Source organism: Nycticebus coucang, chromosome 9 (genome assembly GCF_027406575.1).
Source record: "Nycticebus coucang isolate mNycCou1 chromosome 9, mNycCou1.pri, whole genome shotgun sequence".
NCBI classification, from domain to species: Eukaryota; Metazoa; Chordata; class Mammalia; order Primates; family Lorisidae; genus Nycticebus; species Nycticebus coucang.
The window spans coordinates 125452200-125475735 of NC_069788.1; the positions used below are offsets into that span (position 1 = coordinate 125452200).

At 38.1% G+C, this 23536-nt stretch overlaps 1 protein-coding gene across 6 annotated transcripts in view; it reads left to right on the forward strand.

Moving 5' to 3' along the window:
• Positions 1-23536, forward strand: part of TMEM260 (transmembrane protein 260) — a 79903-nt gene that overhangs the window by 20154 nt on the left and 36213 nt on the right. For all 6 annotated transcript variants that reach the window (XM_053602505.1, XM_053602506.1, XM_053602507.1 and 3 more), the window contains 7 exons: positions 7471-7648; positions 9274-9387; positions 12318-12497; positions 14231-14271; positions 18229-18312; positions 19733-19847; positions 21446-21615. In XM_053602505.1, the coding sequence (XP_053458480.1) occupies positions 7471-7648; positions 9274-9387; positions 12318-12497; positions 14231-14271; positions 18229-18312; positions 19733-19847; positions 21446-21615 (882 nt within the window). The remainder of the gene's footprint in view (positions 1-7470; positions 7649-9273; positions 9388-12317; positions 12498-14230; positions 14272-18228; positions 18313-19732; positions 19848-21445; positions 21616-23536) is intronic.

Sequence of the window (23536 nt, forward strand, 5' to 3'; positions counted from 1 at the left end):
TACAGTCTTACTTAACTGGCCTGTTCCAGCCTCTCACAATTTAGTGTTCCCTTTCCCAGCCTCCTGTGCACTCCCTGGCGGACTTTAGCTTTCATTTCACTCATGTCCTCCCTTCACACGTCCTTGGAGTAATTGAGACCCACTACGTTTTGCTTACCCCTCACCTCATCAGCCCCCTGCTGGCAGGCCTCATGATGCATCACTTTCATTCTCTTTCTGTCTTGTTCTTCTGTCCTGATCTCCTTGTGTCCCTCCCACCTAGCAGAGGCCTTAAGGCTGGCTCCATCCAGCCTCTCCCAGCCTGCCTCAGGCTGCTGCAGCCTCTGCCCAGCTCCGCAGCCTGATGCTGCCGCTCCGTCTCCACAGCCTCTGAAGTCTCCTGAGCTGAGCAGTTACTGCTACCCACAAAGCCTTGAGAGTATCCCTTCAGAGTGTGCAGAGTGTTTCCATAAGAAATGTTTCAAATTGTCTCAACTTCTTTTTTTTTTTTTTTTTGAGACAGAGTCTCACTCTGTTGCCCAGACTGGAGTGCTGTAGCATCAGCCAACCTCAAACTTCTGGGCTCAGGCGATCCTCCTTCCTTGGCCTCCCAGAGTGCTGGGATCACAGGTGTGAGCCACCTTGCCCAACCTCTCAACTTTTCTTAATCCACTCCTCTTAATCCATTCCTTAATCACCATGGCTGGTGATTGTTGACTGATTTTGAATCTAGTATAAAGCAAACTTAAAGGCAATGTGTTGAAATATGTGCATTTTTAGGAGGTTTTAGAGTTTGACTTAGAAAACACTGCTGAAGTAGAAGAAATTCATCTGGGCTGAAGTAATGTGGGTTCTTTTATGAAAAACATAAATAATAAAGTGATGAAGCCTCCAAAATGCTTCAGACTCAACCTGTCCCATGTAAGGTGTACACATAGCTTTCTCCTCTTAGAGGCACATTCCCTCTTCTGCTTTCCACAGGCTAACAGAACATCAGCATTTATTTTCAAAATTTCCTTACACTTTTTCCCTTGAAAACATAATAGAAATTATACAAAAGAGGGAAGACATGTTTGGGTCAGGGTTCTTGGTTGCAAGCAGTTGACTCTGGCAGTGTTTAGCAGAAAGAAACATATTAAAGGAAGTTGGGAAGAACTCCGCTATTTAATAATGACAGATAATCCAATTTAAGAAATGGGCAAAGGATCTAAATAAATGTTTCTCTAAGGAAGCTATACAAATGGCTCATACACACAGAAAATGGTGCTCAGCATCATTAGCCATCAGGAAAATGGAAATGAAAATCTTAATGAGATGCCACTTTATACCCACTAGGATGGCTAGAATTAAAAAGCCAGATGATGGGTGCTCACTAGGAGACATCAGATCCTCACACTCTGCTGTTGAGAAACAAACAAATTAAAAACTCCACTACTCTGTGGTGTGCAATTTACATTAGGACTACAGTGTAAATTGCTATAGATTTACTCTGATTTCTGAGCAAGTGAATTTGATGCTAAAAAGTCTAAGATGATAGATTTGAGTTCCATTAATGGTTGTATGATCAGTTACCTCTGCTTCACTGAGCAGAGGTAACTTCACTGAGCAGTCTCATAAACTATTCCTCTGATTCCAAGGAAAATCAGGTTAAAAAAAGCATGTGGATTATTCATTGCAAAACCATCCTGACCTTGCAGGGGAAGATGGGGAGAAGAAATTCAGATTATAGATTTTGCTGATGTGAGATTAAAATGTAAATGTACCCATGTTTAATAATCTAAAGTGGATACATTTTATCTCTGAAGTCAATAATTTGACATTACTCTTCAATTTTTAAAACCTTATGAAATATTTGAAAAGACAGTTAACATAGTTCATAATACCAAAGATTAATGTCAACAGTTCAAAAACTTTACTGAGTTTTTGAGTGTAATAACCTGTGTTAAAAATCACTGTAGATTAATAAATCTTGAGCTTTCTTCCTGAGGATCCATTTATAGCAGTACTTTCTTTAGCTTAGGTTCCGGTAATATTTCTGGTAGGAACACCATAGTATTTTCTTATTTCCAGATTAAAATGTTTTATCAGTGTTTAGGTTACACTGTTTTCATTTCTAAGGTAAAGTTCAAGTTGTAGTTGAGCCCTTCCTCCAGGGTGTACCCTTACAACGTGCGCGTTAGGTGAGAACTTCCAGTCACCCTGCTTCCTCCCCTTTCCCCTCTCCGGCCTCTCCCCTCCCCCTCACTTGAATATACTTGTGTTTTCTTTCATGTGGACTGTAGCTGTTTCTATGTTGGTTTCATATTAATATTGAGTATATAGTATTCTTTTCACTAGAATAGCCCAGGAAGCGGGTGATGTTGATTTGTGGTGATGTTATCTTTGGTCACATGGCTAAGATTTTGTCTACCTGTTCTGTCCACTGTAAAGTTACCATTTTTCCCTTTGTAATTTATTTATAGGGAGATACATTGAGACTGTGTACATATTCTGTTACTCCAAAACTTTTGTGTGCTAGTTTTGGTCTTCATTGATTATTGTTAAGATAGTTGTCCAGAGGTGATTTCTATTTGCACCATTTCTTCTGCAATTGTTAGTTGACTTTCTATGGAAAGGCAAATGTGTTCCCTCTCCTCTGTTCATGTCACTGTGGATTCATGGATTTTTACGATATTATTTTGATGCTCAAGGTAGCCCCTCTCAGCTGGTTCCCATGTCCTTCTGTCATGTCCCAGCATCCTTTGAGTTTTTCTTCATCTTCTGGGACAAGATGTTTTGGACTAATTTTGTGCATGAGCTACTCTAGCCCTGGAATCAGCCACTTCTCCAAAGATACTAATTTGTGTTGTAAGTAGAAGAAGGAATCTTGTATCTATACTGACTTTCCAAGATAATATATAGCCATTCCTTTAAAAGCATTAGAAATACGTGTACTTTAGTTGTGCTCTCATTCACTGTGTGTCCTTTTTGTGCTTAGGGCTAGATGTTTCTAATATAAATGAAGTTGAACTCCATCTTACTTTTCAAAAGCAATGTCAAAATAATTAGTACAGATGAATAAATGCTATAGATGTGTAGAGATGGGCTAGAAACCTGGGAATTGAAGAGAAATTTGAGAAAGAAGTACAATTTGAGTAAGTAGAAAGGAGCAGAGAGGGTACTCAATTCATGTGCACAGAATGAGCAGAGGTGGAGTGCTAGAAAGAGACATGTATTTTGGGGGGAATTTGAGGAGCCTAATTGTTGGAGAGATAATGTTGGTGATTAATGGATGAATGGGATCCATTTTTTTTTTTTTTGTAGAGACAGAGTTTCACTTTATCGCCCTTAGTAGAGTGCCCGTGGCGTCACACAGCTCACAGCAACCTCCAGCTGAGGCTACAGGCGCCCACCACAACAGCCAGCTATTTTTTTGTTGCAGTTCAGCCAGGGCCAGGTTTGAACTTGCCACCCTCGGTTCTGTCCTTTAATTTCTGAGTTTTTACTTTGCTGCTGATCCATTGTGATGGTCAGTGTGTAGAACAGGTTGAAGTATTTCCTATAGAGCTGGTCTTGTGGCAAATTTCCTCAATGTTTGTATATCCATAAATGATTTGATTTCTCCATCAATTTTGAAGCTTAGCTTAGCAGGGTACAAAATTCTGGGCTGGAAGTTGTTCTGTTTAAGTAGATTAAAGGTAGATGACCATTGTCTTCTTGCTTGGAAAGTTTCATTAGAGAAGTCTGCAGTCACTCTGATGGATTTGCCCCTGTAGGTCAACTGGCGCTTACTCCTGGCAGCTTGCAGAATCTTTTCTTTTGTCTTGACTTTGGACAGGTTCATCACAATGTGTCTTGGAGAAGCTCAGTTAGAGTTGAGGTGACTTGGGGTCCGATATTCCTCTGAAAGGAGTGTGTCAGAACCTTTGGTGATATTTGGGAAATTTTCTTTTATAATATTCTCTAATATGGCTTCCATTCCTCTGGGGCATTCTTCTTCCCCTTCTGGGATTCCTATAACTCGTATGTTGGAACGCTTCATAAAGTCCCATAATTCCGACAGTGAACGTTCTGCTTTTTCTCTCTTCTTTTCTGCCTCTTTCACTATCTGAGTTGTCTCAAGAACTTTGTCTTCTACCCTGTTTCCCCAAAAATAAGACAGTGTCTTTTTTTAAGTTGTGCTCCCAAAGATGTGCTAGGTCTTATTTTCCGGGGACGTCTTATCTTTCCTGTAAGTAGGTCTTATTTTCAGAGGATGTCTTATTTTCAGGGAAACAGGGTACCTCTGAAATTCTTTCTTCTGCATGGTCTAACCTGTTGCTGATACTTTCCATTTCATCTTTAAGTTCTCTAATTGACTGCTTCAGTTCCTTCAGCTCTGCTATATCCTTTCTACATTCTTCATATCGTTCATCTCTTATTTGATTCTGTTTTTGGATTTCCTTTTGGTTATTTTCCACTTTATTAGCAGTTTCCTTCATCGTTTCCATCATTTCCTTCATTGTTTTCAGCATGTGTATTCTAAATTCCCTTTCTGTCATTCCTAACATTTCTTTATTGGTGGAATCCTCTGCAGTAGTTACCTCATGGTCTCTTGGATGGGTTGTTCTGGACTGGTTCTTCATGTTGCCTGGAGTTTTCTGCTGATTCTTCCTCATGAGTGATTTCTTTTATCTGTTTCCTTGCCCTAATTTTCCTTTCACTTCCTCTTGCTCTTTAAGTTCCTGTGCCTGTGGAATAAGGTTTCGATGAGTCCTTTTGGTACAGGACTAGAAGGATGAGAAGGTTGAAAAGCAAGAAGGGATGAAAGAAAGAAGGAAAGAACAAAAAGAAAATAGAGAAAGGAGAGGGCGTGGGTAAAAGGAATATTGACAAAAAGAAGAGAGGCACAGAAAGAGGGAGACAGAGCAATATTAGGTGTACAGTAGGGTACTTTGCCACAACCTTAAAAAAAAAACCAACTTCTGGGGGTGCCCGGTTGGGTGGTTCCCTTGAGGTCAGCAACTCTTTGCTAACCTGATCAGACACAGTACCCCACCTCCACCAAGTAGAGAGGAAAGACAAAAATGCTATAAATCAAACCAAAACAAGCAACAGAAAACTTTACGGGATAAAATTGGATGAAAAACCAAATAATAGGGGTAGAAACACTAGCAAAAATGAAGTTCTAGTTATTGAAAAAGGCAGCAATGGGAAATTGTATTTATACTAGAAAACTGGAGAAAGGAAAGAAAAAATCTGTATGGAAAAGGTTGAAATTAAAAAACAAAACAACAACAACATCAAAATAAACAAAAACCAAACCAAACAAAACAAAAAAACAACCAAAAACAAAGCAGTATATATATCTTGTTGAATATTGTCTGGGCAACAGGTGGTCTTCTGGGGTATGAGATGTTAATTACAATGCTGATAGACTGGAGGCCTCCGCTGATTTCTCAAACCCCACAGAGTAGACACCCTTAGTCTCTCTTCAGCCCTCTTAAAAGGCACTTTAAGCTTCTAAACTTGCTAAGCAGAAGCTTTCCCAGGAAAGTGCTTATCGCTGGAATCACTGGTGAAGTGGCTATCCACTTACCCAGTGTGCCAAAACCTGTCTCACTCTGCCCCTGAGCGTTAGGGCTGTAAGGTGGCTCAGACCCCGCCTTTAGGCTGCTCAGTCACTAGGTTACTAGGTCTCGCCCGATCCTTGCTCTGCAACCCCTAGGGTGGACCTTGTTGGGGCATTTCTCTCACAATGGCTCCCTGCGGCCCACAGCCAAACACTATTAGCTCCGTCCATCCGGCTCAGTGGCTCAATCTGGGGTCCCAGACAATGCCCAAAGTTCTCTGCACTCCCGCTCAAGCTCTCCCCAAGGCAGTTCAACTGAGTGCCAAGTCCAAAAAACACCAAAACAGTTCACAGGTAAGGCCTTTCCAGTTTGTAGTCTCGCTGCTACTGCGCTTACAGCTGTCAGCGGGATTAGACCTATTGAACACACGTGATTACTTGCCAGTTTTCCACTGTTTTTGTCCTCCTCTTGGGTCCAGAAGTCTCTCGCTGACTCCCTGTATCCTCAAAGGGATGATTATAGGCAGATCCCACCAGCCAGAGATGCCTGGAGTCTTATCTCCCCAGACTCACTGTGCCCAGATGCAAGGAAGCTGTTACTTGGCCACCATCTTGCTCTCCACAGCCACCCTCGGTATATGAGGCTGGCGCCCTACTCACTGAGCCACACGTGCTGCCCAGTGGGATCCATTTTATTGGAAGCCTATCTTCCAGGCTGGCTGATTTAGACTTTATCCCTTAGGCAATGAAGAGTCCTTAAGTTTGGAGCTGTGTAGTCATAAAAAGTAAGTTTTAGGTAATTTGATATGATGTTATATTGCAGATAGACTGCAAAAGACTATTTAGAAGACTAGTTAAATAACTATTAAAATAATTGGCTCTAAGGCAGTAGGAACAGAAATCAAAAGAAGGAATAGATAGGGAAGGAATTGGAAGGAGAAAATGACATTAGTGTTGTAAATCTGGATCAGTGGAAGAATGGAAAACTCTGAAAGAAATAGGAAATTGATGATTTTTATAAGAAAAAACAAATAAATTGTTACTATAAACTCAAGAAAAAATATTTCTAATAATTTCTGTTATAAATAGGTATTTGGCGATAGCTTTAATTTTCATACTTTAGGTTAATAGTGGAATAGAAAGTTGTTTTGACCTGACATAATCTCGTGTGCTCAACCATGTTACTGATCTCACATTAGATCTCTGAAATGATATCCAGATTCCTGATTGATTTAAAATATATGATTCTTGTTGACGTTTGGGGATGAGAAATTTGTTTCTAAGACATTTGGGGTGAGAAATTTGTTTCTAAGAAATTTGATTCATTTAGTGTTTTTGAAGTTCACATTCCCATCTCCATCTTTTAGAAAACTACTATTTTTAACTTCAGCATTGTTTAAAGAACAGAACCATTAGAAACTAAGAACTTTGCTATAAAAGAACTTAAAATCACGAAGTATTGTGACCAAGACATTCTTTGCCAAATGACATATAACATAAAGATAGGTGGTACCTAGATCCTCATATTCCACCTGAAGTGAAAATGAGTTTTCCTGAATAAATATTAATATGTTGCCATTTAACTGTTGCAAGTCAATATATTTAGGTCTTAATCAGACGATCCTTGTTTGTAGATAGAGCAAAAGAACGATATAGGTTTGTTATCTCTCTAGCTACTGTCTCTTGAGGTTTTATGAACTGGCTTGAGTCCCAGCAGTTACATTCTGAAGACTAACCCTCATTCTATCCATTTGTCTGTTTATTTCTTTGTTAATAGGTTAACATGTGAACTTAATTAAAATCTATTGAAGGAAATCATTATGTGAAATGTACTAGCTATATACTATGTTGGGGCAGTGCTGGGCAACTGTCATAATTTCTGCTGGTACAGTTTCTAAAAAGGAAAATAAAGTTAGTTCTTTTCGTTGGGAAAGAAGATTTCGTGTTATCTGTGTTTGCAGGCTTTCTGGCTCATATGCTGGAGGAATCCTTGCTGCGGGGGTGTTTTCGTTTTCCCGTCTGACATGGCAGTGGTCCATCACAGCAGAGGTTTTCAGCTTAAACAATCTGTTTGTGGGGCTGCTTATGGCTCTTACTGTACATTTTGAGGAGGCAGCAACTGCAAAGGAGAGATCAAAGGTAACTTATTTTGATCAAAGTGAAATCATTGTTTTAGTTTTCAGACAGATGCTCTGTTCTTTCTAACTTCAGTTTAAATACAGTTTGTCTGTGCTGATTACTTTCAAAGTAACTTAGGCATCTTGAGAAAGAAAATGTTCTACAGTTTTTTAAATCCGGGATGGAACCTTGCTAACCCTTATAAAACATGGGATTTTCTTTTGCCCTCAGAGTTCAGAAGTTTTTTTGGAGAATAAGGAGATTATGAAATTCCTTCGTGTCCTGTAGAAAGATAATTGTTTGTGTGTGTTACCATAAGGTGCCAAACTCCAGACTGACCCTGCATTTGGGAAATGCTGACTCATTCTCTAATAGCCAAAAAAAGTCAAATTTGTAATTGTTTCTTTTTACCAAAAGAGGAGGATCAAATGTACTTCAGAAACAAAGTAGTTCAGAAGAGATTATAGTGAATTTTAAGGCAAACGCTATTGTCAGAGTAATTTGAAATGTGAAAAACCCTCTCTTCTGAGAGCTTACGATCCATACAGTGGAAGATGCTAAAACATCTTAGTATAGGCAGCCTTGTGCTGCTCATAGAAACAAAAGAACATTACGGTTTATCTGTGATTCCCATAAATAGATCTGTGATGTTATTAGAGTTTATTTTTTTGCTTAACAATTTGTTTATGTTAAAGAAAGAATGTTAATATACTTGTTAAAGAATGGCAAGGCAGGCTTTATTCAGGTCGAGGTATAGGGGCCACTGCAGTAGGATTTTATACTGGAGTGGAGGTCAGAGTCAACTCCACATGTAAAAAAGGGAAAGTAGGAATTTATAGCCAAGGATCAGGGTCAGTAACTGGGAAATTACTGAGAGGAAGGATCAGAGGTAAAGGGGAGTCCTTGGTGGAGGCAGAGCAGGGAGACCAGATGTCACCTAGGGAGTGGTGTTGGTGAAAGGTGAGGGTTCTGGCTGAGCTGACTCAGTAGGGTTCTCACTTCAACTGTGCAGAGATAAACACAGAAGCCTGAAAGTCAGGGCCTCAGTGAGAAGAGGGTTCAGAGGAGCCTGACTAGAGTTTGGTCAAAGAATCTTTGTCAATTAGGAAACTAACACATTTAAAAAAATCAAAAACCACCACCCTGAGACCAGATTTCTAAATAAAAGATTTCATTTACTTGACAGGAGAGAAACTGTATTTCATTTACTTGACAGGAGAGAAACTAAAGCAATTACTGAACTTCAGTTACAGATTTTACTTGAATAACAATCATTTGATCCTCTGTTATTGTTAGAACTTATCTGGTCATTCTATAGGACTTTCTGTAAGTCATTTTAAAGATAATTACTTAAGTTTAAACTGCAGTTATTTAATGAGAATGGAAATACATATTATTTATATAATTATTAAATATTAATAAATATTTAATTAATGTTAATGAAAATACTAACAAAAATAATGGTGATAAACACTAATGACTGTTAAAAGTATAATTATTCGTATCTAAAAAGGTTGATTTTAAGCTATGATAAAAAAAGCTTAAGCTATGGTAAAACCAAGCTATGTCTTTTTGTTTAATATAAAAAATGGATTTTTGTCTTGGTGAATTTTTAACTTTGATTTTTTTCTTTTATTTATTTTCAGATAGCTAAAATTGGTGCTTTCTGCTGTGGCCTTAGTCTGTGTAATCAGCACACAATCTTGCTCTACATTTCATGCATAATACCTTGGATTCTCTTTCGACTTATAAAGGAGAAGGTAGGTTTGTGAAATTTGTAAAAATTAAAATTCGTAACATTTTTCATCTGAAAACATGGTGCTTTAATTTTTCTTGGGTTTCATAAAGCATAAATAACCTTAGGCCCTACCAATATTAACTAAAAAAACAGGATTTACAAAAATTATGCAGTATTGATTGCAGGGACATCTGACCTGTTTCATAACTTCATGATTCTGAATAGCACCTTGATGCAAATAGGCTGAAAGGACTTAATGCCACAATATCAACTTTCCTTAATTGTTTATTATCCATTCTAAGAGGCAGAGTGCTACATTGATAACACTTCTTTCGTTTATCTCTCCCTTTTTGAGCCCTGGCTCTGTGCAGGAACTTACAGCCCTGCTATATAAGGAACTAGATGGTAAAATCTTTGAGAAACAGACTCCTAATTTCTTAGAACATATCTTCTTAGAATCAAAACTGCCTTATTTTAATTTCTTCTTTCTCTGACAGGAAAAGTGATTGTAAATTAAAATGGGAATAAAAAGCAACATAGGAAAATTACTTTGTTAGGCATTGGGAGATACAGGTACGCAGAGGTTAAAGCAGTGTATATACAGAGCTCGTGTTGGATTGATTTTACTTTATTTATTATTTGTTTGTGAACAAACTCAGCTTTATTTGTCATTTCATCATTTGGGAATTATAACCAGCTATAAGCAGAATTGTAATGAAAAATACATAAAGCGAATAAAATTATCATATATAAATAGGGTTATAATTATAACAGAGCTTTAGATAACTATATTTACTGTACTTGTACACATTTTGGTTCTCCTCAGCTTCTTAAGAGCAAAGCAAAAAGGGTAACAGGGAGATTATAAAATTCTTATTATATGATTAAAAAATAAAAAGGAAACATAGTAGTTGACAGGAAAGAGCAACATTTCCTTGGAATTTGCTTCATGTAAGTCCTTCTGTTAGAGACAGTGAACAGGCTGAGTTGTCCAGAGTGGTTTATGGAGCATACAAAAAGTTCTTTACAGGGTCCTTTATAAACCCTTGATTTAAAAATGGCAGCATGAAATGCAATCAGTTAAACTTTCCCATGGAATACAACAGTGAGGAGGCCTAAGTATTTTCTTGTGCATCAGTGGGCTCACAGGTGGGGGCAGATGGACTCTGATGTCCATCACCTTAGCCAGGCTTCTGACCTAAACCAACATCAGTGAGGGGCACCTCTGGGAAGGACCTGAAGGGCACTTATTTCATGTTTCACTGAAAGGAGAGTTGTATGCTTTCTATGAAGCATGCAGGACCCAGAGTTGGCAATTTGGGGGCCGTGGACTAAGGCCTGTTTACCCTGTGCTGAGGTGAGCTAGCAATGAATGGAGAGGTCGTGAGAACTGTAGCTCTTCAGTGGACCCCTCATGCCCATTATTTATTTCGAGAAGAGGCTAGAAAATATGTTCTACTAGTGAAATGAGAAGAGGGTTGGACCGCACTGTGAGGTGATTTGAGGCAGAGCAGGTGATTTGATCTGAGTCAGTTGGCTTTAAAAGTACTAAAAAACTGCATGTTTGCATGTCTGTACACATACGTACACACACATACATACCCATATAGTAAGTATATGTGTACAAGAGTGTGGGATTATTTAGTGATACAGTTGATCTGGGGGGAGGCCCAGGCATCAGTAGCTTTATAAAGCTCCCCCAGGTGATTCTAATGTGCAGCTGAGACTAAGAACCAGCCCCAGCTCTCAGTAATGGCTCGTTGTGCAGTTGTCTCCGTTTATTCCTCACACAAAAGGGAAATTCTGCAGCAACTGCATCTTACCTTCCTAAATTCAACTTTATAACATGTAAAAATTGCAAAAAAGTAAACGTTTACTTTCTTTAAAACTACTTTGAAGAATAGCAAAGGCATCATATTGTTAGATTAGTTATTTCCTGCACTCTTTTCATGCCATCATTTTTTATGCATATCATTACTGCTGTAGAAATCTCAAATTAAATCAGTACCATAATAAAACACTTCATTTCCAATTAAGATGTTTATTTGAAAATGGTAATATAAATCATCTGCTCTTTCTGCTTCTTGTAAATACAACGTTGGTTCTTATATTCATCCTCACATCTGAATTTCTCTTTTCTGTAAAGGAAAAGCTAACAATTTCCAAATATGATATTAATAAGAGACCCTTTTCCCAGTTACTAAAGCAATTGATATTTGAATGTTAGTTCAAGTGTACTAGAATCAGTTCAATATACCAGAATTCATACTTTTTTGGACTTCATCTTTATAAAACTTCAATTGTCCTATTTTAGACGTGTACAGAAGAGTAATATATTCCCCCAAATCAGGTATATGAGGCAACATTGTTACATATTACAACAAATTTCCTCAATCCTGTAAATAGAGGAGAAAAACATTTGGATGAGCTTATAGGTGATGTAAAACCTAGCTTCATTTGTGCCAAGCATGTCTATGAAATGTCCAGTTCCTCATTGAAAGACTTACATTGTCAAGATATAATCTTAATAAAGTTATCATCTTTATGATGATGAAGTCAAGTGGTATTTGAATAGCAAATTGGTGTGTTCAAAATAAGCCAGACAACACTTAATCACTTCCAAGTGGGTTATCTCAGCTCTACAAAGCCGCATGTCATGATACGGTTTTAAATGTAAGAGATGTAATAAACCTGATACTTAGGAGTCTTTGCTAGTGTTATTTGCTTCACTCAGATTTTACCTGCCATGCAAAAGAGTTTGGGCCGATGCAATTTTCTAGTAATCCATAGTAATCAGAAGGTTTAACATAGTTTTCTGTGGTGACTTGATATAAATTGAGAGATCAGCTCTGAGTAAACACATTTGATGTTTTCTTTGATGTATTCTTGAAGTTCCAGAATGAATCAACTAAAATAAACATTTGTTCTGCAACCCATTGTGCTCTGGCACAGGAACTCTCGCTGGGTGCTCTGTTGTGGCTGAGCCTGTGCTTCTCTGCTGGTTTGCTGCCTTACATCCACCTCCCCATCTCATCCTACCTCAATCGAGCCCGGTGGACCTGGGGAGACCAGACAACATTGCTAGGATTTTTGACACATTTCCTAAGGGAAGAATATGGAACATTCAGCCTGGTAAATTTCTATTTAAAGCCCTTCTTAAGGAAATAAGTGCAGCAGCTGATCTCTCTGCTGGAGCCTTGGAAAAAAAATTAGTATTCATCAATGACCATATATAGAATTTTCAGTTATTTATGTAACAGACTCTTTCCCTTGAAATGTAGCCTTTACCATGTTAGCAAAAATCGGAATCTCTTGACATTGTACTATTGTATATCTTGCATATTCTATTCAGGATATTAAGCATTAAAAAGAATCTGCTGGCTCAGTGCCTGTTGCACAGTGATTACCGCCCCAGCCATATACACCAAGGGTGGCGGGTTCAAACCCAGTCTGGGCCTGCTAAAACAACAATAACAACTGCAACAAAAAACAGCCAGGCGTTGTGGCAGGCGCCTATAGTCCCAGCTACTTGGGAGGCTAAGGCAAGAGAATCACTTGAGCCTAAGAGTTTGAGGTTCCTGTGAGCTGTGACGCCATGGCATTCTACCGAGGACGACATAGTGATTCTCTGTCTTAAAAAAAAAAAAAAAAGGAGTCTGCTACCTGCAGACTCAGTGCTGAGTGTTACTGTGGGCATTCAAGTTGTAAAGGAAAATATTTGGAAAAGATCGAAGGAAAAGAACCTCAAGTTTGTAAACTTACCTTAACTAGACCATATGGAGAGAGAGAATGGTGTTCAAGTCAGTATTTAGTTTTAGAAATGTCTATAAATGCTTCATAAAATTTGAGTTCACTAATAGAAATAGTGGGCTCAAAGAAATTCAAAAGGCCTCACTCTCCCTAAGACATATTAAGGGATGACATTAAATATAGGTGAATTAAAGTTCACTGGCAAATGAAAGGATGAACAGATGGATTTTTATTTCATTATAGATGTTGTATCAAGTTTTTCTTTCATGTTTATGCTTTTTGTGTCCTACTTAAGAAGGCAAGTCTCAGGAGAGTCCATGGTATGTGAGACCATTGATAGAGAAGAATTCTAAACCAGGTGAAAACTAAACAGTCTATTGTTCAAGCATATATTCAAAAGTAGCAAAACTATATACATATTTATAGAAAGTAGGGGAAGAATTAACACCAAATTCAGGATAGTAGTTAGCACTGGGGAATACAAGCGAGGCCTGCAAGGGCTTTGTGAAATACCTCATGGGATATTTTATTTCTTAAATGAATAGTGAGTCTATAGATATATATGTCATTTATATATCTTTCACATGTAAGTGATATTTCATGATAAAATAGATTAATAAAAGGATAACTATTAATTATTCTGACTTAGAGGGTTTGACACTTTAAATTCATACTCCGCTTTCCTTACATTGGTTATTCTATAAAAATATTGTCTGAGGCCATTTTGTACTTGAAATTTGTGTAAATTACACAGAATTGTGAAATTATAGACTAACAGGTTGCAATGAACTTTAATCCAATTCCACCAAAAAGGCTTAAATATAGAGTCTATAACAGACTGTAAAAGGACTGTTCATTCATTAATGTGTTAATCATTCCTGCTAGAATAGTTTAACTGATTTTTAGCCAATTATTTTCTAAAATTCTCCTAAAGGATGTCCAAGTTAGTTTTCAGTGATTTCTTTTTAAAAATTTAATAGGCTCTGAGAAAGAGAGATATTACATCATATATTTAAAACTTGTATCTTTTAAATCAAGATCACTAAAATAACAATAACCTGACAAAACTTCAGTTTAATACTTATGCAAATAATTTTTTTCTCTTCTTTGTTTAGGCCAAATCTGAAATAGGATGCAGTATGTCTAAATTATTGCTGTGAGTATGAAATATTTGAAACTATTTTTAAATGAATTATCTATTAGTTCCTTTAAATACATTTAGGGTTTGTAAAGTATGTCTGAGAAGTAGTTTTCACTCACAGTTAACAATTGTTTGTATATTCATTTGTTCCTTGGTATTCATTGGGGATTTGTTCCAGGACCTCCCAAAGGTACTAATATGAAGGTGCTCAAATACCCAATATAAAATGAGGTAATATTTGCATCTATCCTGCACACCTTCTTCCTATCATCTCTTTATTACTTGTACTACCTAATTAAGTATATAAATGCTGTATAAATAGTTGTCATACTGTATTGTTTAAGTAATAATCACAAGGAAAAAGGTCTGTATATGTTTAATATAGATACAGTTTTTTTCTGAGTATTTTTGATCCAAGATTGGTTTACTCCACAGAGCCAGAATCAATGGATACAGGGTGCCAGATATTCTAGCATTTCCTTTAATAAGATAAAGCTTAAAGTGAGCAACAAATGCAGCAGTGAATGAGAGTATTAGGGAACTATGTAGCAGCGCTCCCTAAGCTTTTTGGCACCAGAGTCAGGTTTCATAGAAGACCATTTTCCACTGACCAGGGTGAGGGACAGTTTCTGGATTATTTAAGCACATTATATCTCCACCTCAGATCATCAGACATCAGATTCTCATAAGGAGCCCACAGCCTAGATCCCTCACATGCACAGTTTAAGGAGGGATCCTCCTCCTGTGAGAATCTGATGCCACCTCTGCTCTGACAGGAGGCAGAGCTCAGGAGGTGATGCCAGCCAAGGGGAGCAGCTGTAAATAAAGATGAAGCTTCACTAGCTTGCCTGCTGCTCACCACCTGCTGTGTGGCCTGGTTCCTAACAGGTGACAGACTGGTAGCAGCAGAAGCCTGGGGGTTGGGGACCACACCCATAGAGCAGTTATAAAGCTACAAGGTTTCTACTTTACACTGGATACAAAATACCCAGTGTAGTGTTGCTTTATAAATAATTTGTTCTTTGTTATGGTTGTTCTGTTGTCTTTCTTTTGGAGACATTATGTGACATTTTATTTAGCAGAATTTGAACAATTATTTTCTTATTATTTTGTTCTTTGGTTCTTCAGACCTTGATGTATTTAATGTCACCTGTGACTTCCTTTAGGCTGTCCTTGTCATGATTCTATTTTTGACTTACAGTTTAAAGTAAATACATTTTCATCTATATTATCCAAAACTGTTCTTTGAAAAATGTGTTAATATTTGCTTTAAAACCTACACAGATTAAGAAAACTTGAAAATTATCTGTATTAGGTATAATATTCTCAATGTAAAAATTTGGAAGAAAATAAATGTCGATTACACTAAAGGGGTCTCCCCTTACAAATGATTAATTTGTAAGTCTTGGGGCTACTTGAAAAAATTATGGGGAGAATATTTCAACTACATATATGAGGCAGTTCAAGGCCTCTCTTCATTTCTTCCTTGTTTACTTGCTTACTTCCATCCACCCTTCATTTCTTTTTAAACACCATTTTTCCAATACCAAAAAAAGATACATAATCTTTAGAGAAAATTTAGAAAATAAAGATAAGTAAAATAAGAAAATTAAAATTGCCTATAATGCCAACGTGCAGAAATAACCACAATTCTTAATCTATTAGCATTTTTGTGTATATCTTTCCGATATTTTTTATATTTTTGTTTTAAAAAATAGGATCATAATGTTCATATTGTTTTATTAGCCTGCTGCTTTTCACTTTAGTTTATATCTTGAAAACATTTCCCTGCCTATCAATTATTTTTATGTAAACTTTTGGTAGTTTTCATAATTGATTTTAAATAACTATTTTCACGTATGAGACTTTTGTGGCTCCTTTTTCTTCTCTGTTGGGGGGAGGTAGCAAGAAGCTCGGTTTCCTTTTAAAGATGAAGTCAGCCTTTTTAATGTCTCTGAGCTTTCATTTTATTCTGCTTTCCTCCATGTGGAAAGACTCACTGTCTGCTCCTTACTGCCTACCTGCCTGAGGTTGTTATGCCAGTAAAAGGATTTTGCCTTAACAAATTCTACACAAGCTCCAAAGAACTCGCAGGAGTAATCCATACATCTGACTTTTATTAGTTGTACATACAAGTCATCTACTGGGAGACTTAAAGGCTTCCTTTACATTAAAATAATAGCAGGTTGTATACTCAGAAAAAAAGGCTGACGAAAGTGATGACCACTCACACCCACACTGTGTGTTCAGTCCAAATCACCATTTAGAATGGAGGCGTAATCCTCGGAGTGAGAATTTCTAGTCTTTAATTGTTTCAGGTGGACAGGAGTATTGAAAAGGGCAACTCATAATTAACTTATGAGAAAATTCTTCAGCATGATGGAAGCTAATCATCTACCCTTTGTAGTCAAGCAAATTAAATTCTTTCCCCATGCACATCTCCAAATTGCAACCCTGTACAAGGAAATTACTGAATCTAACCTTAGGCAGTGACCATCTTTTGGAGTTTGCATTTAAGCAACAGATCTTGAAGAATTAATTTTGAGACTGACTTCATTCCTTTTGAAGAAAGGTTTGAAATGGGCCTCATGCTGGAATCAATTTCTTAAATGTATTTGAAAATGAGTAAGGATATCTTCTCATAATAGATGAGTCCCCATTAATAAAATACACATTGTATGCTTTCCATAATTAGGGCATCACATTTTCTCCAGTAACATTGCCAGTGGGGAGAAAAAAGTTCTTTGAGGTGGTAGATGGAGTCGTTTCTTTTTTTAAAAAATCAGAGACTGCTAGAGCAAAAGCTACTTTAGAACTCAGATAACCCTGAAAAGACTTCTTAGTGAATAGGCGAATGTAGCTTAATTATAGTGAAAAAAGAATACCTTTCTCTGAGATTGTTTATGTGCATTTCAAAACAAATAATATATTAATGGAAAACAAGGAAGCCTTTTAAGGAAGATAGGCAAAAAAAGAATGATGAGAGATCACCTCTGTTGACCTTTGTTTCTTTCATGATTAGATCTCCAGAAAACTAATAGAATTACTTTTGTATTCAATTGCTAAATCACTGGAGGCCATATCTACATTGCCAACGGAAGAAAGTTAAAGAATTCATTTTAGCCAACTTCTTAATGAACCAATCAAGGATATTATACAGTAGACCTGTATCAAAAATATGAAATAGGTCAGGCAGGGTGGTTCACATCTATAATTCTAACACTTAGGGAGGCAGAGATGGGAGGATTATTTGAGGCCAGGAATGTGAGACCATCCTGAGCAAGAATGAGTTTCCATCTCGCTAAAAAAATAGAAAATTTAGTTGGGTATGGTGGTGTGCACCTGTAATCCCAGCTACTCAGGATGCTGAGGACTCACTTGAGTCTGGAAGTTTGAGGTTGCTGTGAGCACTCTAGCCAGGGCAACAGAGTGAGACTCTGTCTCAGCAAACAAATAAACAAAGAATTACTTGTTCTGATCTTATTCCAAATTCTATAAGCTGGTAACCAAATGTTAAAATTGGAAAACATCTTAGAATTGTATTCATACCTCTTTCTACAGTACTTTTAAAAAAGCCACGGCACCTGTGGCTCAGTGGGTAGGGTGGCAGCCCCATATACCGAGGGTGGCGGGTTCGAACCCAGCCCCAGCCAACTGCAACAAAAAAATAGCTGGGTGTTGTGGCGGGCACCTGTAGTCCCAGCTGCTCTGGAGGATGAGGCAAGAGAATCACCTAAGCCCAGGAGTTGGAGGTTGCTGTCAGCTGTGACGCCACAGCATTCTACCGAGGACAATAAAGTGAGACTCTGTCTCTAAAAAAAAAAAATTAAATGAAGAAAAAAGTGATAAATGATTTTGAAATATCCCTTACAATTATTCAGTGTATAATTAAAGGTATTCTACAAAGAATATTTTATTCAGAATTAACCTAGTTTGTTTTCTGCCAACAATAAGTTAGATTGTTTCTTACAGTTCTCAAGTGACAAGTATGAGGACTGAACTTTCATTCAACATCCAAGCCCTTGCAATTTGGGCAAAAATATGTTTGGCAAGAAAGTAAGTAATTTTGTTTCTTTTCTTGCTATTTTTCCCATGTTTCTATGGTTCAGTGAACTGAACTAATATTTTCAATGTGTTAGGGTAGAAAGTTGCCAGTATTATTTTATACTATAAATGAATGACTCTCCTAACTACTTATATTAAGACATTTGCTTACTTACTAGCTTTTCCTTTTTGATTAAAAGTCAATGATTTCAAAAAACTGAGCTGTATATTACCGTCTAGTGATATATTAGATGTCCAAACTTCAAGTTTGGCCGTTTTCTCTGCTCATAACCCATTATTATTGTTGATTTGAAAAAGAAACAATTATTTAAATTCCTTTGATGGTAAAAGAAAGACTAAAAAATATAGCTCTATTAATCTCTATTAATTTTTGATTCATTTCCTATCTAGTGTATTGAAGGTCTGTGTTTGTATGTAAGGGTATGTTTGTATATGCATCTACAGTTTTGTTGGCTTAACACTTAAACATAATATAGAGACCATCTTCCCATACCATAAAAATGCTTACACATCATTTAAATGTCTGTGTAATAGTCTAACCTGTAGAACAGGAGAATTATTAAATTTTCTTCTATTTAAGCGTCTTTAATTGCTTCCACTTGTCCACTATTATTAGTGGAAAATCATTCTTATAAATTCTTCTTTGTCCAACTTTCTGATTATTGCTTAAGATTTATCCTGGCACTCTGGGAGGCCGAGGTGGTTGGATTGCCTGAGCAAGAGCGAGACCTTGTCTCTAAAAATAACCGGGCATTGCAGCTGGCCCCTATAGTCCCAGCTATTTGGGAGCCTAAGACCAGAGAATCTCTTGAGCCCAAGAGTTTACGATTGCTGTGACACCACGGCATTCTCCCGGGGGCAACAAAGTGAGACTCTGTCTCAAAAAAAAAAAAAAAAAAAGATTTATGCCTACATGTCAAATAACCAAGTCAATGATTGTGAATATTTTTAAGGCTCTTGATGTAGATATTATCAAATTAATTTTTCTGAAAAACTATATTAATTACTATTATTTATAACATACTATCGCATACTGTTGCTTTTATGCCAACATTGAGATTTGCCATTTTTAAATCTTTATTATTTCAAGCATAAAAATATTTTGATTTTACATGCTTGATTACTTTTTAAATTTAATAAGATTAATAGTTTATATTCTGTAAATTTTAACTTTATATCCTTTACTGCATAGTTCCAAATTAAGTTTTCTACTATATGTATTTCTAGTTTATTACTACATTTCAGTTATGTGTTTTAACTCACATTTTAAGGAATGAGATCTTTCTTTGTTCCTAGTTTAAAATGGAAAGTTTTATAGATCCAAATATTTTTCCTGTGTTTTAACGCTATGTAACTTTGTCACTGATATTCGTGTATATGAATAATTTTGGACTTTCTTTTTTATTTGTAGGAACAGACAGAATCCATCATTGGTATGGCTTTTTACTGGAATGTTTTGCATTTATTCATTGTTCTTTGCTTGGAGGGCAAATTTAGATATTTCGAAACCACTTTTCATGGGTGTGGTAAGTTTCATTTAGATATGTCCTTTGACCAGAAAGTTTGCAAAGAATATATAAACTTGTCCTTCATAAATCTCATAAAAGAGAAAATTATTTCAGAAATAGTTAAAATTGTATATACATTTTTATAAATCAGAGGTTACATTATTGAGTCAATATAGCTAAGGCCTCTTTTTGGACAAAACCAAACCAAAACGTTTAGTAATACAGTAGTTAAATAGAGAAACAAAAGTGAAATAGATTTAAGTTAGTCATTGTGTGTGTGTATGTGTGTGTGTGTGTGTGTGTGTGTGTGTGTGTGCTTGCAAGTATAGGTATAACTGTGTTTCTCCCGGAAGCCTTTTAAAAATAGCAAAAGCAAGGCAGCACCTGTGGCTCAGTGAGTAGGGCACCAGCCCCATATACCGAGGGTGGTGGGTTCGAACCCGGCCCCGGCCAAACTGCAACCAAAAAATAGCCACACGTTGTAGCGGGCGCCTGTATTCCCAGCTACTGGGGAGGCTGAGGCAAGAGAATCTCCTAAGCCCAAGAGGTGGAGGTTGCTGTGAGCTGTGATGCCATAGCACTCTACCGAGGGCGACAAAATGAGACTCTGTCTCTAAAAAAAATGTATATATATATATATTCAAAAGCAGCATGGGTTGTAAGTGGGGTGTTTTACTAAATATTCCCTTATTTCTCACCTCACCATTTCCAAGCCTGTGCAAAAGAGCAACGGTGTGTCTCTTTTCCCCTAGAAGCCATCTCTGAGATTAGGGTATTTCTTATTATAACGGAAACTGTAATGTTGATAGCTCTTTTCTGACAGCTGAAACCAACTTGTCTCTGTGTGTGTGTGTCTGTATGTGTGTTCAAGAAGCCTAATAACAATACCCTAGTTGATCACCTGAGTGCTAAATCAGTTAAGAAGCAAGATCAGCCAGTAAGACTGGGAGAATTGCCTTTGTTACCGATGGCCCTGAGATTGGAGAATGTGGCTTCCGTCTGCAGACAAGGGGGCTTTCTCATATGTGTCCCAGAGTGGACAGACTTACCCACCAGTCAGACACTGCTGCATAGGGCAGGCCTCTGTCCTTTTACCCCCCCCGGAGTCTATCACTGGTGCCACAGAGACAGAATCTACCCCTGGACAAGTGCTTCCTGTGGGCAGCTCACTTCCAAGAGAAAGGGAGGGCCTTACAGGCTCAGTCCCAGCCCACAAACCGTGCAGGTGGATCAGTCAGGAGTTAAGTGAGGGGTAGAGAGAGCCCCAGGGCTCTTATGCTGGTGGAGCTTGTCCACATGAAGGAAACATCAGGAGGAATGCAAAAGCATTTCCCTACCTCCTCCACCTTATGTATCACTGGAGTTTAAGACCAAGACCATACTATTAGAATGAGTGTGTGGATCTAAGAGAGATGCACGTGTCAAACTGGGAAAGAGGAATGTTTGAAAATTGGGAAATAAAGTGGCCTGTGATTGAACTGGGGGAGTCAGTTTATAAGACCTGAATAACAGCAGCCCCAGCTATTAGGTCTGCAGTATATTTTTAAATCTATAAGTACCTCATCAGTTGCATTCACAAGCCAACAGAACGTGCTATTCACGTGCCTCTTTCACAGGTAGAACGGTTCTGGATGCAGAGCAATGCTGTGGTGGCCGTCCTGGCTGGCGTGGGTTTGGCAGCACTTGCGTCTGAGAGCAGCCGAGTGCTGAACAGCAGTGCACTGCGGTGTTTGGAGTGGCTCTCAGCAGCCCTGTTTGTAGCTCACCAAATATATTCTAATTACAGGTAACACATGGCCATTTTTATGAAAAGTACCACTCAAGCCAGAGATGCCTGGATGTTTAGATTCTGGAACTTTATTTTACTTTTAACTTCCACTGATGTGCAAGACTGAAAGCGAGACCTCTTGGTTGAATGCAGTAGTGCTGGAATCTGAGCATGGTGCTGTGTGCTTTTAGGACACCGCAAAGAAGGGCGTGGGTTGTGCGTGTAGACCAGCAGTCCCCAACCTTTTTGGCACCAGGGACCGGTTTCACAGAAGACGTTTTTTTCACAAGCTGGGGGTTGGGGGTTAGATTCTCATGAGGAGTTGCAGCCTCGATCCCTCCCATGCACAGTTTACACCAGGGCTCACACTCCCGTGGGAATCTAACCCTGCCACTGATCTGCCAGGAAGCAGGGCTCAGCCCGGAGGCCGGCAATGGGCAGCAGCTATAAACACAGACGGTGCTTCCCTGGCTTGGGGCTCGCTTGTTCATGTGGCTCTCACCTTCATGCATAATACCTGGTCTTTATCCAGCTAACCACATAGTTAGGAATATTACTTTTAAATTAAGTTCTAAAAGTCTCTTTTATAGATTATTAGAATTACATGTATTTTTCAGAATCTTTTCAATAAGCACTATAATGAAAATCTCAGTCGATCATACTTGTTTCCAGCCATGTCAAGTGTCAAGTACATGTCACAGAATTGGGAGGGAGAGTCCCAGAGAATCTCAGTAGTTAGATTTGATTGGTCTTGTTTTGAAAGATTGAATTCCTTCTTTCATTTTAACAACCAACGTTCTTTATAATGCTGCAGTAGAGCCCACGTTAGGAAGGCCGTCAGGAGGCCTTGTGAGAAGGGGCTGCATGTTCCAGACACAGCTCCACCACTACGCATGCCCACAGCATGTTCACCAGGCCTTTTTTATACTTCCTGACTTATTAGGGCAGTGTGGGTTCAACACCGGGCAGGCTTGCATAGGCTGGGTGGTTTTATCTTATTTGTGTCTTTTTATTTGCCCCAGGGGAATAGAATAGATAGCAACTTTGCTGGGTGGTAAAATGTGAGTCCTCACTCTGCCAAACAGGGAATCATAGTACTTACAGGGAAATGGTAATTGTTAGCTACATTGATTACCAAGACAGGGATGATACTCCCTTCCTAGAAATGTTTGCTTTGTGGTGGCGCCTGTGGTTCAAGGAGTAGGGCGCCGGTCCCATATGCCGGAGGTGGCGGGTTCAAACCCAGCCCCAGCCAAAAAAAAAAAAAATCCAAGAAATGTTTGCTTTGTGATAGCAGCTCAGTGTTCCAGCTTCAGAATGTGTTCCTCAGCTCCATCAAGTGGAATGTGCCTGAAATTAGTAAGGAAGGATGTTGCTTGTCTCATCTTTTGATTCTTTTACTCTCATGTAGTCTTTTTCTTTTTTCATGGGAAGCTCTCAGAATTCATGTCCATTTTGTTTTGTTTTGTAGTTTTGAAGGTGGAAAGTCCACTTCATTCTTGAAAAGAGCTGTACTGCCATTGTTGGCAATAGCAGCCAATGCCTGGAGAGGCATGAACAGTGTACCAAGCCCTTCCTCCCCTCCCTTCTCCTCCCCTCCCCTGCCTTCTCACTGGCCTCATTCCCTAGCAATTTCCTTGTCTCCAAAGGGTGAGAGGAGCACAGAGGCCTGTGGTTCAGGGGACAGTGGGAACCTCTGCATGCAAGAAAGTCACACAACTGTCACAGAAATTTATTTCAGGAATGTGCAGATTTCCTGTAGCATTTCTGAAGATTCCTTTGAATTAACATAAAATTACTTTAAGTTCCAGGTGGAATCAGAAAACCTTGGTTTTTAAAAATAAAATTGGATTGAGATAAAAGGACTTATTCTTGAGAACTAAATGATTCCCTTTTTATGAAAATGAGTATAAGTTCCAAGGGTGAGCAGCAAGCAGGT